Source organism: Camelina sativa, chromosome 4 (assembly GCF_030686135.1).
Source record: "Camelina sativa cultivar CO46 ecotype springtype chromosome 4, ASM3068613v1".
Taxonomy (NCBI): domain Eukaryota; kingdom Viridiplantae; phylum Streptophyta; class Magnoliopsida; order Brassicales; family Brassicaceae; genus Camelina; species Camelina sativa.
In genome coordinates, this window is record NC_141883.1 from 25,044,335 (window position 1) to 25,058,212 (window position 13,878).

General features: G+C 37.8%; 2 protein-coding genes, 2 long non-coding RNA genes and 1 pseudogene across 5 annotated transcripts; all 5 read left to right on the forward strand.

Annotated features, from left to right (window-relative positions):
- Positions 1 to 497: 497 nt before the first annotated feature.
- LOC104781612 (uncharacterized) lies at positions 498 to 4,176 on the forward strand. Its single transcript, XR_002037753.2, has 11 exons — positions 498 to 635; positions 712 to 788; positions 892 to 983; positions 1,161 to 1,189; positions 1,295 to 1,359; positions 1,450 to 1,593; positions 1,670 to 1,729; positions 1,836 to 1,927; positions 2,025 to 2,053; positions 2,144 to 2,206; positions 2,297 to 4,176. It is a non-coding gene; the product is annotated as an uncharacterized LOC104781612 (long non-coding RNA).
- On the forward strand, positions 2,528 to 3,918 carry LOC147946169 (uncharacterized; annotated as a pseudogene).
- A 946-nt stretch (positions 4,177 to 5,122) lies between the features above and the next one.
- On the forward strand, positions 5,123 to 5,634 carry LOC147946170 (uncharacterized). The gene is made up of 2 exons (XR_015597111.1): positions 5,123 to 5,250; positions 5,348 to 5,634. It is a non-coding gene; the product is annotated as an uncharacterized LOC147946170 (long non-coding RNA).
- A 1,799-nt stretch (positions 5,635 to 7,433) lies between these two features.
- On the forward strand, positions 7,434 to 9,238 carry LOC104781613 (DNA-directed RNA polymerase V subunit 5A). Its single transcript, XM_010506328.3, has 4 exons — positions 7,434 to 7,742; positions 8,494 to 8,670; positions 8,759 to 8,872; positions 8,961 to 9,238. The coding sequence occupies exons 1-4, from the start codon at positions 7,491 to 7,493 to the stop codon at positions 9,084 to 9,086; spliced, it is 669 nt and encodes a 222-aa protein (XP_010504630.1). The 5' UTR covers positions 7,434 to 7,490; the 3' UTR covers positions 9,087 to 9,238.
- Positions 9,239 to 11,262: 2,024 nt separating this feature from the next.
- Positions 11,263 to 12,838, forward strand: LOC104781614 (mitochondrial fission 1 protein A). Of its 2 annotated transcripts, none has more exons than XM_010506330.3 (5): positions 11,263 to 11,510; positions 11,852 to 11,990; positions 12,140 to 12,258; positions 12,359 to 12,422; positions 12,550 to 12,838. In XM_010506330.3, the coding sequence occupies exons 1-5, from the start codon at positions 11,418 to 11,420 to the stop codon at positions 12,642 to 12,644; spliced, it is 510 nt and encodes a 169-aa protein (XP_010504632.1). In that variant the 5' UTR covers positions 11,263 to 11,417; the 3' UTR covers positions 12,645 to 12,838. The 2 variants fall into 2 exon arrangements, with proteins under 2 accessions (XP_010504632.1, XP_010504631.1); XM_010506329.3 differs by having other exon boundaries at positions 11,292 to 11,510; positions 12,137 to 12,258.
- Positions 12,839 to 13,878: the final 1,040 nt, after the last annotated feature.

A 13,878-nucleotide genomic window follows, 5' to 3' on the forward strand; every position in this document is an offset into this window, starting at 1 on the left:
CACTGGATCTGGATTTATCTTCTGATTACATGGCCAAGGTACTCCTGTTGTGTTTTTGCTCACATTTACATATGGTCTTTTTACATCTCATTTTATCTCTTATTTAAGAGAGGCTGTGGTTTTACCTATAATACAACTGATATATATGTTCTATGGTGGGTTAATTTAGTAGTCTATATATCTACCTTATATATTTTGACTTTGTTTTGGTGTTTGTACTTACAGACTGAACTTGCAGAATCTGTCTGGCTCAGGTATCGACTTAATCTCTCGTTTTTCTTTTTATTTTTCCGCTTGTGGTTAGTGAATACTTGTACTGATTTTTTCTGTTTCATTTTGTAAACTAGGAATCTTACTTACACGGATGATACTCTCTAGATGGCTAACATGGTAGCTGTAACTGTAAGGCTTCTTTTTCTTTTCCATAATACCTTCTTCTTTCCTCCTGTTTCATGAATGATATTTTTTGATTGAGTCATGTGACAACAGGAAGGAAATTTTTGGGGATATCTAAAAACGGCAACGCAAGAAGCTCTTTTATTTGTCCTGTTCCAGGTAAAAATGATGTGGATCCACCCTGCCTTGATTGCTGCTGCCTCTGGTGCGTAATATCAAAATTTTAGAGATCATCAGAGGTACTCTCATCGTTTTGTTTTTTTATTACATTTAGATTCCATTATGTTTACTCATACTGTTGTTGTTTGTTTGCAGTGACAGTGTAATGCGTGTATGGTCAATAGTGAAACCAAAGGGTTGTTGCAAGCGTAGTGTTGCTCTTGGACAAGCAGGTTTTCTTGGGTCTTTCTTATGCTCTATGCTCTTCATGTAGTATATTCTTCTTATTTAACTCTTTATTACTTTATTCCCCCTTTTTTTTTTGTTTTTTCTCAGATAGGCCATTGGATCAAATCACCCTGTCTCTGAGATGGTGAAATCATGCTCTGTTACTGGATCTGGAATTATCAGCTGATTATATGGCCAAGGTACTCCTGTTTTGTTTTTGCTCTCTTGTATTTTTACATCAGTTTTTATCTCCTTTTTAAAACTTATATGGTTTTACCGATAACACAACTTATATGGCTGCTCTATTACGGGTTAATTTAGTAGTTTATATATCTACCTCTTGTATTTTAACATTGTTTTTGTGTTTGTACTTGCAGTCTGAACTCGCAGAATCTGCCTGGCTCAGGTATCAACTTAATCTCTCCCGTTTCTCTCTCATTTTTCTTTTTCGTTTTCCGACTGTGGTTAGCCAATACTTGTATTGATTTCTCTGTTTCGTTTTGTAAACTAGGACTCTCACTTACACGGCTTGGGCCACCAAAGACACTCTCGATGGCAAACACGGTAGTTGTAACTGTAAGTCTTTTTTCTTTTGTCTTGATTGATAGTATTTTCTCTTTTTTCGTGTCACGAATGATAAATTTTGATGGAGTCATGTGACAACAGAAAGGAGATTTCAGGGGAAATCTACAAAAGGCAACTCAAGAAGCTCTTTAATGTGTCCAGTTCCAGGTAAAATTGATGTGGATCCACCCTGCCTTTGCTGCTGCCTCTGGTGCTTAATATCAAAGTTTTCAGAGATCATCAAAGGTACTCCCATCGTTTTGTTTTTCGATTACATATTAATTTCTTCATGTTTGCTCATACTGTTTTTGTTTGTTTGCAGTGACAGTGTATTGGGTGTATGGTCAGTAATGAAACCAAAGGGTTCCTGAAGAGCAAGCAGGTTTCTTTCTTGGGTGTTTTGTATGCTCTATGTTCGTCTTGTAGTATATTCTTATTAGTTAACTCTTTATTGCTTTGATTCCCCCGTTTATTTTTGTTTCTTTCAGATAGGCCATTGGATCAAATCTCATTGCCTTAGAGATGGTGAAATCATTATCTGTTACTCGATCTCGATGTATCTGCTGATTATATGGCCAAGGTACTCCTCTTGTGGTTTTGCCCACTTGGTACACATGGTCTTTTTACATCAAATTTTCTCTTATATTTTGACGTTGTTTTTGTGTTTGTACTCGCAGTCTGAATTTGCAGAACCTGCCTCGCTCAGGTATCAACTTAATCTCTCCCGTTTCTCTCTTATTTTTTCGTCTGTGGTTAGCTACTTGTACTAATTTCTCTGTTTCGTTTTGTAAACTAGGACACTTACACGGCTTGGGCAACCAAAGACACTCTCCCGATGGTAAACATGGTAGCTGTAACTGTAAGTCTTCTTTTTTCTTTTCCATAGTATCTTCTCTTTTCCTCCATTTTCATAAATGATATTTTTTTGATCGAGTCATGTTGACAACAGGAAGGAAATTTTGGGGGATATCTAAAAACGTCAACTCAAGAACCCCCTTATGCTAATGAGAATTTCAAGCTTCCAACAATTAACCTAATTCTCAAGGAGAGAGTTGGGTTAAAGGGAAGTTAGCTCTTAAAATCTCTTGTCCTAGTTCCAATCACGGCTCCAATCACTAGATCAAAGTCGGCTCATATCGTCTTGGTATCAGAGCAAGCTGGTTCAATCGGAGAAGGTGCGATGACCACATCACAATTTGAGGAAGTTAAGAAGATGTTCGAACGTCTACACGCTGACCTGGGTGAACTCCACCAGACTTCAAACTCACACCAAGCCGCCCTTGAGTCCATAAAAGCGGACCAACAGGAGGAGCGAGAGCAAAATAAGTAAAGGATGGAAGAAGTTCGTGAAGAGCAAACCTAGATCAGGGAAGCTATAAAAGCCGGTAAGCAAGAAGCCTTGGGTAAAATTCGTTTTTTGGCCTCGGTGGTGGGAGTGGAAGCAGAGGAGGTTGAAAAAGACACATCATCGGTTTCTAAAGCAGAAAAAAATAACAACACTAACGGAGGAGAGGGTAAAGGCACTTCCTCTGGTGGTCCTTGGGCACAACGATCTATGGGAAGAGAACATGGACACCGATTGCAAGATGGAGGTGGAGAATGGTCGGTGAGGCCCATTGGGGAACTTCCACAAGAGGAGAGATCGACTCACATGACGGGAGACTTTAGGGAACACAAGGGGGCTGTTTGGAAAAGTGGAGCTGAAGGAAGAGAGAGTGGAGGAAGGGAGGCTGAGAGAATCATAGTTCCACCATCTAAGATGGAATTTCCGGGATATGATGGCTCAACGAATGCTGTTGAGTGGCTGCAGAAGTGTGAAGACTACTTTGAGGATCAAGGAATATACAACGATGATGCGAAAGTGCGACAAGCAACCTTTGTGTTGACGGATAAGGCACATCATTGGTATATCAATTTGTGAAGGTTAATTACACATCGACTGGGTTGGAGAGAGAGTTTAAGAAAATCTGCAAAAGTAGATTTGGCAGAGCAGATGCAGTAAATCTTATGGGTGAGCTAAGTAACCTACGACACATAGGAACAGTAGATGAGTATTGTGAGCAGTTTGAGGAATGTTTGGTAAGGCGAACGAAGCTATCAGGTGATCAACAGTTATGACAGTTCTGTGTGGGTTTAACTGATTCTTTGAGAAAAGAAGTTGAGTATTTGAGGCCAGAGACAATATTTGAAGCAATGGAATATGCCCAAGATAATGAATACAAGATTGATAATGACAAGCGGACACAGACGTTTGGAGGACATTTGGCACCAATAGCTAAACACTCGATCTTGTTCCCTAGGACGGGAAATCGTGAGAGCTCCAAGGGTGGGAAAGACAAGGAAGCTCAGTTGCTCCAACAAACAGAAGAGAAACCGGCTCCTCAACAACTATTTTTGAAGAAATTGACCACCGCAGAAATGGAAGAGCAACGAGCAAAAGGTCTCTGCTTCAACTGTGATGAATTCTTCACCCGAGGGCATGTTTGCAAACCAGTCCTTTTTCAGATCACGGTAGTCAATGATGGTGCTAATCAAGACGATGAACCAATTGAAGAGGAGGACATGCCATGAGCTGAAGCTTGAGGACAAGCTTCAAGTGGAAGAGGGGAGTAATGATATGATTATTAGGTTTTGATATGATTATTAGAATTATGGTATTATTCTTTTTTAATTAGATTTAAGGTTTATATAATTTACTTTTAATAGAGAGATAGGTCGGTGTAAGGTTTTATATAAGAACCCTCTTATGCTAATGAGAATTTCAAGCTTCCAACAATTAACCTAATTCTCGATGAGAGAGTTGGGTTAAAGGGAAGTTAGCTCTTAAAATCTCTTGTTCTAGTTCCAATCACGACTCCAATCACTAGATCAAAGTCGGCTCATATCAAAATTTTAGAGATCATCAAAGGTTCTCCCATCTTCTCTTTCGATTACATTTTAATTTCTTTTCGTTTACTCATACTGTTGTTGTTTGTTTGCAGTGACAGTGTAATGCGTGTGTGGTCAATAGTGAAACCAAAGGGTTCCAGAAGAGCAAGCAGGTTTCTTTCTTGGGTCTTTTTTATGCTCCTATTTCGTAGTTGTAGTATAATCTTCTTCTTTTTTTCTCTGTTAACACTTTCTTACTTTGATTCAAATCCCCCTGCTTCTGAGTCGGTGAAATCATGCTCTGTTACCGGATCCGGATTTATCAGCCTATTTATATGGTCGAGGTTCTTGTTCTGTTTTTGCTCACTTGTATATTTTTTTAAAAAGCAGAATGGAAGACAGATAGATGGATGAGTTACTAATGTAAAATACCTTGGTTCGTGGCAGGAAACAAGCTTTTACAAACCTGATATCACTACCCTGATTGAGGAATTGACTGATTGAAGAAATTGATGATGATGGTGTTATTACCATTGAAGACTTGAATACCACACTCATGCTTGTCAAGATAGATGGTGGTTTTACCTATAACACAACGTCTTTGGTCCATCGACAGGTAAACCTAATCAGTAACATAAGTCAAGGTACTCCTATTGTGTATTTGCTCACTTGTACAAACGGTCATTTTACATCTAATTAAGAGAGTCTAATCCCTGCAGAGCATTAAGAATATTCTTATCAATGGAAGTGACACATGGGCGCCTACTCTTCCTGTTAAGAGAGTCGTGGTTAATTTTTACTCTCCCAACATTGCAGAAGAATTGCATGTTGGTCATCTAAGATCACCTATCATCGGTGGTGACACGATTACACAGTAAAGGTTGAAGTTCTATGCATATACCGTGTTTTTGACTGGGGAACACATGTTAGCTACTGTCTGGCTTAGGTATCCGCTTAATGAAAAGAAAGCTGAGTGGATTATTTATGTAACAGGTATTGGCGAGCATGACCACTTTGATAAGTAATTCAAAGAAGGTTTGATGAATATTTATTTAAGATCTGACGACTTCGTAACATGTTTTGATGGTGACTGTTAGAGGTGATTGTGGTTTACCTTTTTACTCTAAATCAGGATGGCTTCCAGCCAATGATTTAATTTACCGTAGAGCGAGGCATGTTTGTTTTGGTGTTTTTCCTTGGAGGAGATGGCAAAGAAGCGGTCCTGAAATCTGTATACTGAAACAGTCAGCCTAAGTTCATTTGCTAGATGTGGCCAAGACATAGTATATATAACCTTGTGTCAGAATGGTTTTGGATTTGTTGAAATAAGCTCGTGAGCCCAATAAACTCCGTTAAGAAAAATTTATGGAGAAAATTGCTTTCAATCAATAAAAAGAAAAGAAAAAGAAAATCTAAAGTATATAGACAGCCTCACGTGCGTAGTTCGCCCTAATTCTCTCTTACACGATAATCGAGGCGCCGCTCATCTCATCATCTTTCGACGCTGGTAGAGCTCCGGTTTGCCGGCGTCGGAATCTCTCAGTATCTCCGATCCCTCTCTACTTCTGTCTGCAAATCTCGTTTGTGTTTTTGGTTTTTTCATCAGAGTCCTCTTGAGAATTCAGATCTCTGCTCCGGCTATGCATCAGCTTCATCCACTGTCCATCGTTCCTCTACATCCACTCTCCTCTCTCAGCGTAGCTACTCGACTGAGTACCCTACTGCCTGAACTCACCCCTCAACCCCCCGAATGGCCTGATCTCCTTGGTGTTAATCTCTCGATCTGGCCTCTTCCACAGTCAACCATAACATCTCACTGATCCTCGGATTTATATCCTCTCTCCAAGTGGTTTACTTGGCTGCAGCTGGACGGGAGCTCTGTGTTGACGCCGGAGCCTTTAAAGATCTTGACGAAGAACATCATAACTCCGGCTGCTTCTGTCCCAACCTCGATATCTCTTTGGCCCATGTTTGCTCCCCAATCTTACTTTGGAACCCTGGTAGATAGTTTACTCTACTTAGGCTATGATGCATCCCTGCATTGGAATCTCCCTCGATCCGCCTATACTTGCTTTATATCAAGATCAAATTGCTTAGTACCGGTGTTATCTGCTTGGTCAAGACGAGATTCCCTCGATAGCGGAACATTGACTTCGTTTAATTTGCTTGAGAACCCTTTGTGTAGAGTTCAATGTGATTCCAGGGATGATCTCTTTGAGGAAGACTGCTTGGTGAAGCTTGGCATTATGACCCCACCGTTACAATGTTGGGGTTACCTTGCCTTCACCAGCATCTTCTATCCGCCTCACCCGACTCCTGAACCCAATCATGAACTTTTTTGCATCTCTATGGAAGTACCGCTTATCTTTGCTTGGTCAAGACGAGTTTCTCTCGGTAGCAGAACATCGGTGGCTCCAAAGTTGCTTCTTAGATTATTTTATCGAGGTCAGTCTCTTAACCCTGTCCGGATGCTTGCATTGTGTAGACATATCTTTGAATCTGATCCGACAGCCTGCCTGAACACTATCTTTGAACCCTTTAAACCCCTACTTCGTTTACCACCATTAGATAGAAAACTTGGGTATGTTGATCTAGTCCAGGAACAAACTGATTACAAGCTTTGTGTGGAATTCATTTACCTTCATTGCCATGAGAGGGATGACCCACCTGTTTTGTTACCGCCTGTTACCCTCCCAATGAGAGCCCCGTTTTCATCTTCTTCAACCGCCATGACCACTCTGCAACCATCTCACCCCTTAGTCTCCTCCATGGAGCACACTTTCAAAAGCTCCAATGCGTCTACCGTAAGAGCGAAGTATGACCACCTTTTGGTTAGGGATTTCCTGAAGCTTGCCTTCAAAGTTGAATCCTACAAGACACCAAAAGATCTTTCACCTTTTGCAAACTCCTCAAGGTTGTGCATCTCTTTGGAAGACTCATGTAGTCTTTATCTTTATCTTTCTTGTAACCGTTTAATGCTAAGTTGTAAGAACATCCCTCCTTTTTGAGATTTTAAGTTTTTAACGGAAGTTGTTGTGTTCAAAAAAAAAAAAAATCTAAAGTTCCACATAATCGAATTTGACTAATGTGACCTGCTAGCTCATTGGCTTTTAATGGCTAATATCAGTACAAAATCTCAAGTCAGTGAAAATTACTTTTCAACTCATGGAAACGGCGTCGTTTTAAGTCGCTTTTATGTCCCAGCATCGTTTTAAAGTCGCTTTAAGTCCCATCACTGTACTCTGTTTTGCTCAGATAAGGAAAGACAAAAAAAAATGGTAGAGAAAAAGAACGGGACAGCTCCGCGTCCGTGTCTGAGCGAATACGTGGATCCATCGAGTGAAGAGACTCACAGATACTATCTTGCGCGGAGAAATGCTTTCGAGATGCTCCGAGACAGAGGCTACGAAGTCTCCCCCGAAGATATCAATCTCTCCCTCCACGATTTTCGAACTGTTTACGGCGACCGTCCCGATGTTGACCGTCTCCATATCTCAGCTCAACACCGCTCCAATTCTTCTAAAAAGGTTAATCAAAGCATTTCGCTTTCGCTTTGTTTTTTTTCGATTTCTAGAGGTTTTTTTTGCATTTGCATGTTGTGGGGTTTACTGTTTTAGCTGTGAAGAAGATGGATGTGTTATCAAATTTGGATTCTTTTCATTGCTTGTCTTCGAATTGAAGTTGGCGTTGCTACTTTGTGGATTCAGATTACTAAAGTTAAATATGTTATGGTCCTTGTCAAGTAGTATGCCTCATCCGTTTGACTTCTGAGACTTTGTTATGTGATTTTTTCTTCTGGTAAAGGATTTAACAAGTGACAAGTGATTCTTAGACTTCTGTTTCTGGCTATGAACATTCTGATTGTTTACAATGTATTGTCACGGAGTGCTTGATTTAATCTCTCCACCCTTTAAAGCATGGTCAAATGTGATATAGCTTACAAGTCCCAATTTGATTTTGGAGTGAGATAAAACTGCATAAGAAACGGTTAAGTTGATGTTTTTGAAAGTCTCAATCTTTTTTCTGTTGGTTGGTTAGTATCATGTTGCCACTGATTTTTGGGATGCTCATCATAGTCATAGGCATGCTTGTCCTGTTTTTATAACTAGTCCGATTTCATAGATAGATTGTTACACTATTTTCAGCTCATGTTGCTTCTTGTTTTATGGCATATAGACAGATATCTCATAGTAATCCTCTGGATATAATAAGAGTGTGTTATTGGTTAAACGGTTAAAAGTTTCTGGTTCAAGCGGGTTTGTGATTTTGCTTGGTCAGATAAAGATTGTCTTTTGTGGTGCTGGCATGGTTAAAGTCAACGCAATCCGCAGTATAGCAGCGGATGTGCTTAGCCAAGGAACAATAACCGGGCTGATAATAGTTCTGCAAAGCCATGTAACCAATCAAGCCTTGAAAGCCATCGAACTTTTTTCTTTCAAAGTCGAAATATTCCAGGTTTGTATCTCATCCCTAATCTAATTTCTGTTTGGTACAACTTAGAAAATGTTAACATCGAGAGCTTCTTTCTTACTGTCTTGTTAAGATAACCGATCTGCTAGTCAACATAACGAAACATACACTGAAGCTACGACATCAGGTTCTGGATGATAAAGAGAAGACAGCGCTTCTCAAGAAGTTCAGCATCGAGGAAAAACAGGTACATCATCCACTTGCTTGGAGCTTACTAAAAGACATTCTTCTCACTCACCCTTCTAACCGTTCATTCTAAAACGAACTTTTAATAGCTTCCTCGGCTTTCGAAGAAAGATGCGATCGTAAGGTACTACGGATTAGAGAAAGGACAAGTTGTGAAGGTGAATTACAGAGGTGAACTCACGGAATCGCATGTTGCTTACCGATGTGTATGGTGAAGAAATCAACAAAAGCCATCACGTGTAGTTATTTTTCAGAAAAAAAATAACTTGTTTGTTTGTAAGGTTTTGTGTTTTAATCCTTGACTAGAAGAAGATCCTTTGCTTTAAACCCAAGAAAAAGTTAACAAAGAAATGATCCTTTGCTTGTTCTTGACAACATTTCCACTTATGTCTTTCCGTACAAAGAGCAGTAACTTCAAGCTTATCAAAAGAACACAAAAAGCCATGGAGACGACTCCACCATTTCTTCAGAGGTTCGAGGACAATCAAAGCTCATTAATGGATCGATTCGAGCGGTTATCTTTCGAGGCTCACCTCAACAATGCCTTGCTTGGTCGAAGCCTATCTGCTGCATCCGGGTTCTCTCTCATGTACATTGAGGTCTTTAATGATGATTATTACCCAATACATACAGCCGCTCCTGCTTGCCAAGGCCGACGAAAATCAGGTCTGAAGAAGCTATTAAAAAATTTGGTGAAACCAATTAGGGACTGTAGCAGAAGAATCACCAGAGGAAGAAAACAAGAAACTCTTGAATTTGATCCAAAGAATTTTAAGAAGTGGCAAGCTTTCAGCAAATCTCTCCGATTATTTTGAAGTTCTTATAAGTCTTTGTATTTTCTTATATAACCTCTGTTATGTTTTGTTTTTTTTTTTCTTAAATTAAACAAAATGTCACCTCAAATATTGTTGACAACTAGGATTTAACCCGGGTACACCGCAGAACAATATTTTTAATTTTAAAATTTATATTGTATTTATTTGTTAATTTATTATTGTTTTATTAATTTTAAAAATATAAAATTTTACAGCTATTTGATATAAGTATTCAAAGTACTAGGATTTTTGTAGTGTTTTCAAAGTTTTAACTCGTGTGGTATATGTATAGTCTAGTAATACATTTATCTCCTTGTACACATCTAAAAGTGTTTTAAAAAAAAAACAATTCCACTTAACTCCCTATATGAGATTAATGTCAACCTGTCTCACCAAAATCAAAATAAGTTTTTGTGAAAAAAATAATAATCAAAATAAGTTTTGCGTAAAAAAAATAATCAAAATAATCAAACATACCGTCTAACCATGTCTTTTTTGACTGATGTGGATTTTCGTTTCCTAAAATGATTAAAGCAGCATAGTAAGATTCATGTGAATAATAAAAAGAATAATGGAAATTATGTTTTTGTGTGATTCTTACAGTGCCAAGATCAGCTCCAGGGTTTCCGCAGTGCTGCTTGTGTATTGACGCCACAAGTGAAGGACTTTCACTTGCACCCTCCACGCCGTCTTGTAAGAGCGGACATCTCTCAAAAAACCAAATGTTGCAGCCATTTCTCTTTTAGATATGAGGTTGTAGGTTTTGGTTGTAGATGTTTTGTATAGTTTTTGAAGTTGATATTTATATATCTAAATATGTTTGATGAGGAAGGAGTCTTTTATCGAGACCAATAAAAGCGAAATTTAATTGTATTCCGTTTTTAGTTGTTTATATTATTACCAAACAATATTCAGTTTCTAAATAAAATATATACTGAATTAAATGTATGTCTTCTTGCTAAAGTTAAATATTTGTGAATATTGGTTTTCAAATCATTCTACAATTGGATTATCGGTTTAGGAAATTTATTAATGTTAATATAATTATGGAGATTGTAAACTTTTGTTATGGAAAATCTGTTGTATGTCATTTAAATTTGAGAGAATCTAACATCCATAAAAATAGTTTAGGAGATTTAATGGGTTAAAACTTTAATGGGTAGAGTTGTTTTTGGAAAAATCGGAATGTATAGATATTGTTAAGATTTTATGGCAATAAATGTAACAAATGTTGGTCAATTTAAGAAAGTTTAGTATTTGAGTTTCTCTACAATGTTATTTATGGAATTGTTTTAGGGGTTAATGTTGTAAATAAAACAAATTAAATAATCAAAACTTCAACGGCATTTTAATTTCAAAAATAATAATATAGATAGAAATTACAAACTAAAATGTGAAATGTGTTGCCTATTTCTTAGTATTTTAGGCAACAAAAAACATACTATCCAAATTGCTTGATTGAGTAATATATAACCATCTTAAAAAGAAGTAATTCGCAGTCGTATCGGTTAAGATTTTGTTCCAATGGGTTTAAACAGAAGATATGGGATACATTTGGGTAAAATCTAAAAATAGAGGGGTCTTGTTGATAATATTCGGTAAGTTTCCCTGAGCTTGGGCAGCAAGTCCACTTTCTCCTGAAGAAAACTCTCTCCTTAAGTATTAAGAAAGAGAGAGAGAGAGGCCAGAAACGAAGTCTCACATTAATCAAAGCTCGAGAAATCGCCTTCAATGGATGCTAAGATCGGACAGTTCTTTGACTCCGTCGGTTCCTTCTTCACTGGCAGCGAAAAGATCCCTTGGTGCGACGGAGATGTCATCGCTGTAAGTTTTTCTCTAATCCTCCTCATGTGTTCGCTTTTTTTTTTTTTCCGCCTTATGTTTCCGAAGACGAAGAACCATCTCTTTGTAGGCAAATGGAATCACTAACTGTTTGGGGAAAATTTAGAACTGTTTTTGTTTTGCCAATTTCTGAAATCAGATTTGCTTTCTCGAAGATTAGCCCCATCCTTTGATTTTTTTTTTTGATTCGAGAGAACTTTGAAATCGAGCTTTAGAACTTTAGTTACTCCCATGGTTTTCGTTTGATAGCTTTGTGTACTCTTTCAAACTTTTATAGGCTTTTTCACCAACTAAAAACTCTGTGGTTTTTGATTGATGTGTAGGGATGTGAAAGAGAGGTTAAAGAGGCCACAGATTCTGGCCCTGAAGATCGTAAGAAAGAGTGCTTAATGCGATTGTCGTGGGCTCTTGTTCATTCCCGTCAGACCGAAGATGTGCAACGCGGAATTGCCATGCTTGAAGGTAGTAATGCTTCCTATCTTTATTTTGTGAAAACCATGTCCTGAAAGATTTGGTTTGGCTGAAAACTTTATCAATGGTTTTTGACACAAGAGTGTAGATTGATAAAATTGTTGTTGTTGTTGTTGTTGTTGTTGTTGTTGTTGCAGCAGCTCTGGAAGACAGTGCCTCTCCTTTACAGGAGCGAGAGAAGATCTATCTTCTTGCTGTTGGATGTTACAGAAGTGGGGATTACTCAAAGAGCAGGCGCCTTGTCGACCGCTGTATCGAGGTTTTTATCCACTTCCTAACTCTTTTCTTTATAGGCAGCTCGTGCTTGTATATATGTATGCACCTTGTTTTGCTCTTTGATGGATGGTTTGTTTTGATAGATGCAAGCTGATTGGAGACAAGCTTTGGTCCTTAAGAAGGCCATTGAAGACAAAATCACAAAGGGTAAGCTACTCCTCGAACCTAAACTCATGAAATGATAGTTCTAGAAGAGACTGCAAATATTTAGTAACAGAGTCTGAGTTGAATTACAGAGTTACTTAATGGTGGTATTTTTTTTTTATATTCTCAGATGGTGTTATAGGGATAGGCATCGCAGCAACAGCCTTTGGAGCCGTAGGTCTCATAGCTGGTGGTATCATAGCGGCCATGTCTCGCAAGAAATGAACACCACAATCATGACTTCTTCTCTGTGCATACAATGGCAGCTTACTTTCTTACAAGTTTTCTCTTTGACAAAACTGTTGTTTTCCACTGCTTGTTGCTTCACAATTTGAATAACTCTTTAGAGTTTTATAATATGTAGAAGCCTGAGTTGGATATTCACCTCTCCTTTGATGTGATATTGCTTGGTTTTCAAATTCCAATTCTCAAATTGACACGAGTTAGTTAGTAAATGGGGCATAATCCCAAGTCGACACTACACAGTCAACGCTTCCTTGATTTCTCTCTATTGCTTTTAATTTTCTTCTTCTTAAGTCTTTAGCTCTTTCCCTAAACCCTGATTTCTTTACAAACTCAATCAAAGTTGAGCTTTCACTGGAGTATCTACTTCTTAATTGCACCGGGAACAACCAAATTTGAGACTTTTGGGGATATCATGGAAATCGTAACTCGTAATTCTAATTCCTAATTTCTTTCAGAAGCAATTGAATTTGAAATAAGAAAGGTAATCTATAAAGCAGACAATAACAATTCAATAAAGTTGAAACACACGCATCATGATATCCAAAGTCAATGAAAATACCACTAAAATGAGTTTTTTTTTCTTTCTAAAAATGTATGAGCTTTATTTGTCAAATATAACACAAAACTAAAGATATATATATTAAATTCCTTTTTGAATTTGGCATTTTACACATTACCAAAAAAATTAACCAAATAAAACTATTTTGTATGTCAAGCGTATACATATTTAAGCTCAGAAAACATAATGCATAAACTATATTTAAAACAAATCAAGGTATAAATGGTTTTGAACTTTTGAGCTAAACTTTCAAAAATGAAGCATTAACCGTAGTACTCGCAGTCGCAAGTAGTGTATAATTTCATTTACTAGTTGCAGAACATATAGTGTTTTAAGAATTTATACGATGATGAGTTTTCACCACTTCCTTGACTTTTGTCTTTAGCTAGGCACCACCAACCAAAAAAACATCTCCATCATATTTGTTTGCTACCTCGGACATTTGTTTCCTACCAAAAACTCTCAGATAAATCTTAACTCCAATTCAAAAACTAGATTTTGGAGAATATCCTTCAAAAGAGTGTCATGCATTCACTAAAGTATCTCATCTGTTACGTACGTTGTACTAATTAGTTTGTGCCAGTTAAACAATGTCTCAGATTGTCTGAAGATAATCCCAATTAACAGCATTAGATAACATGGTGTATGTTAGAA

Bases quoted from the DNA above. Each gene is read 5' to 3' on its own strand.
- LOC104781614 (XM_010506329.3), top strand. From the start codon at position 11,418: ATGGATGCTAAGATCGGACAGTTCTTTGACTCCGTCGGTTCCTTCTTC. The intron at 11,511-11,851 runs GTAAGTTTTTCT...ATTGATGTGTAG, and splicing joins GCGACGGAGATGTCATCGCT to GGATGTGAAAGAGAGGTTAA. The intron at 11,991-12,136 runs GTAGTAATGCTT...TTGTTGTTGCAG, and splicing joins CGGAATTGCCATGCTTGAAG to CAGCTCTGGAAGACAGTGCC.
- LOC104781613 (XM_010506328.3), top strand. From the start codon at position 7,491: ATGGTAGAGAAAAAGAACGGGACAGCTCCGCGTCCGTGTCTGAGCGAA. The intron at 7,743-8,493 runs GTTAATCAAAGC...TTGCTTGGTCAG, and splicing joins GCTCCAATTCTTCTAAAAAG to ATAAAGATTGTCTTTTGTGG. The intron at 8,873-8,960 runs GTACATCATCCA...AACTTTTAATAG, and splicing joins TCAGCATCGAGGAAAAACAG to CTTCCTCGGCTTTCGAAGAA.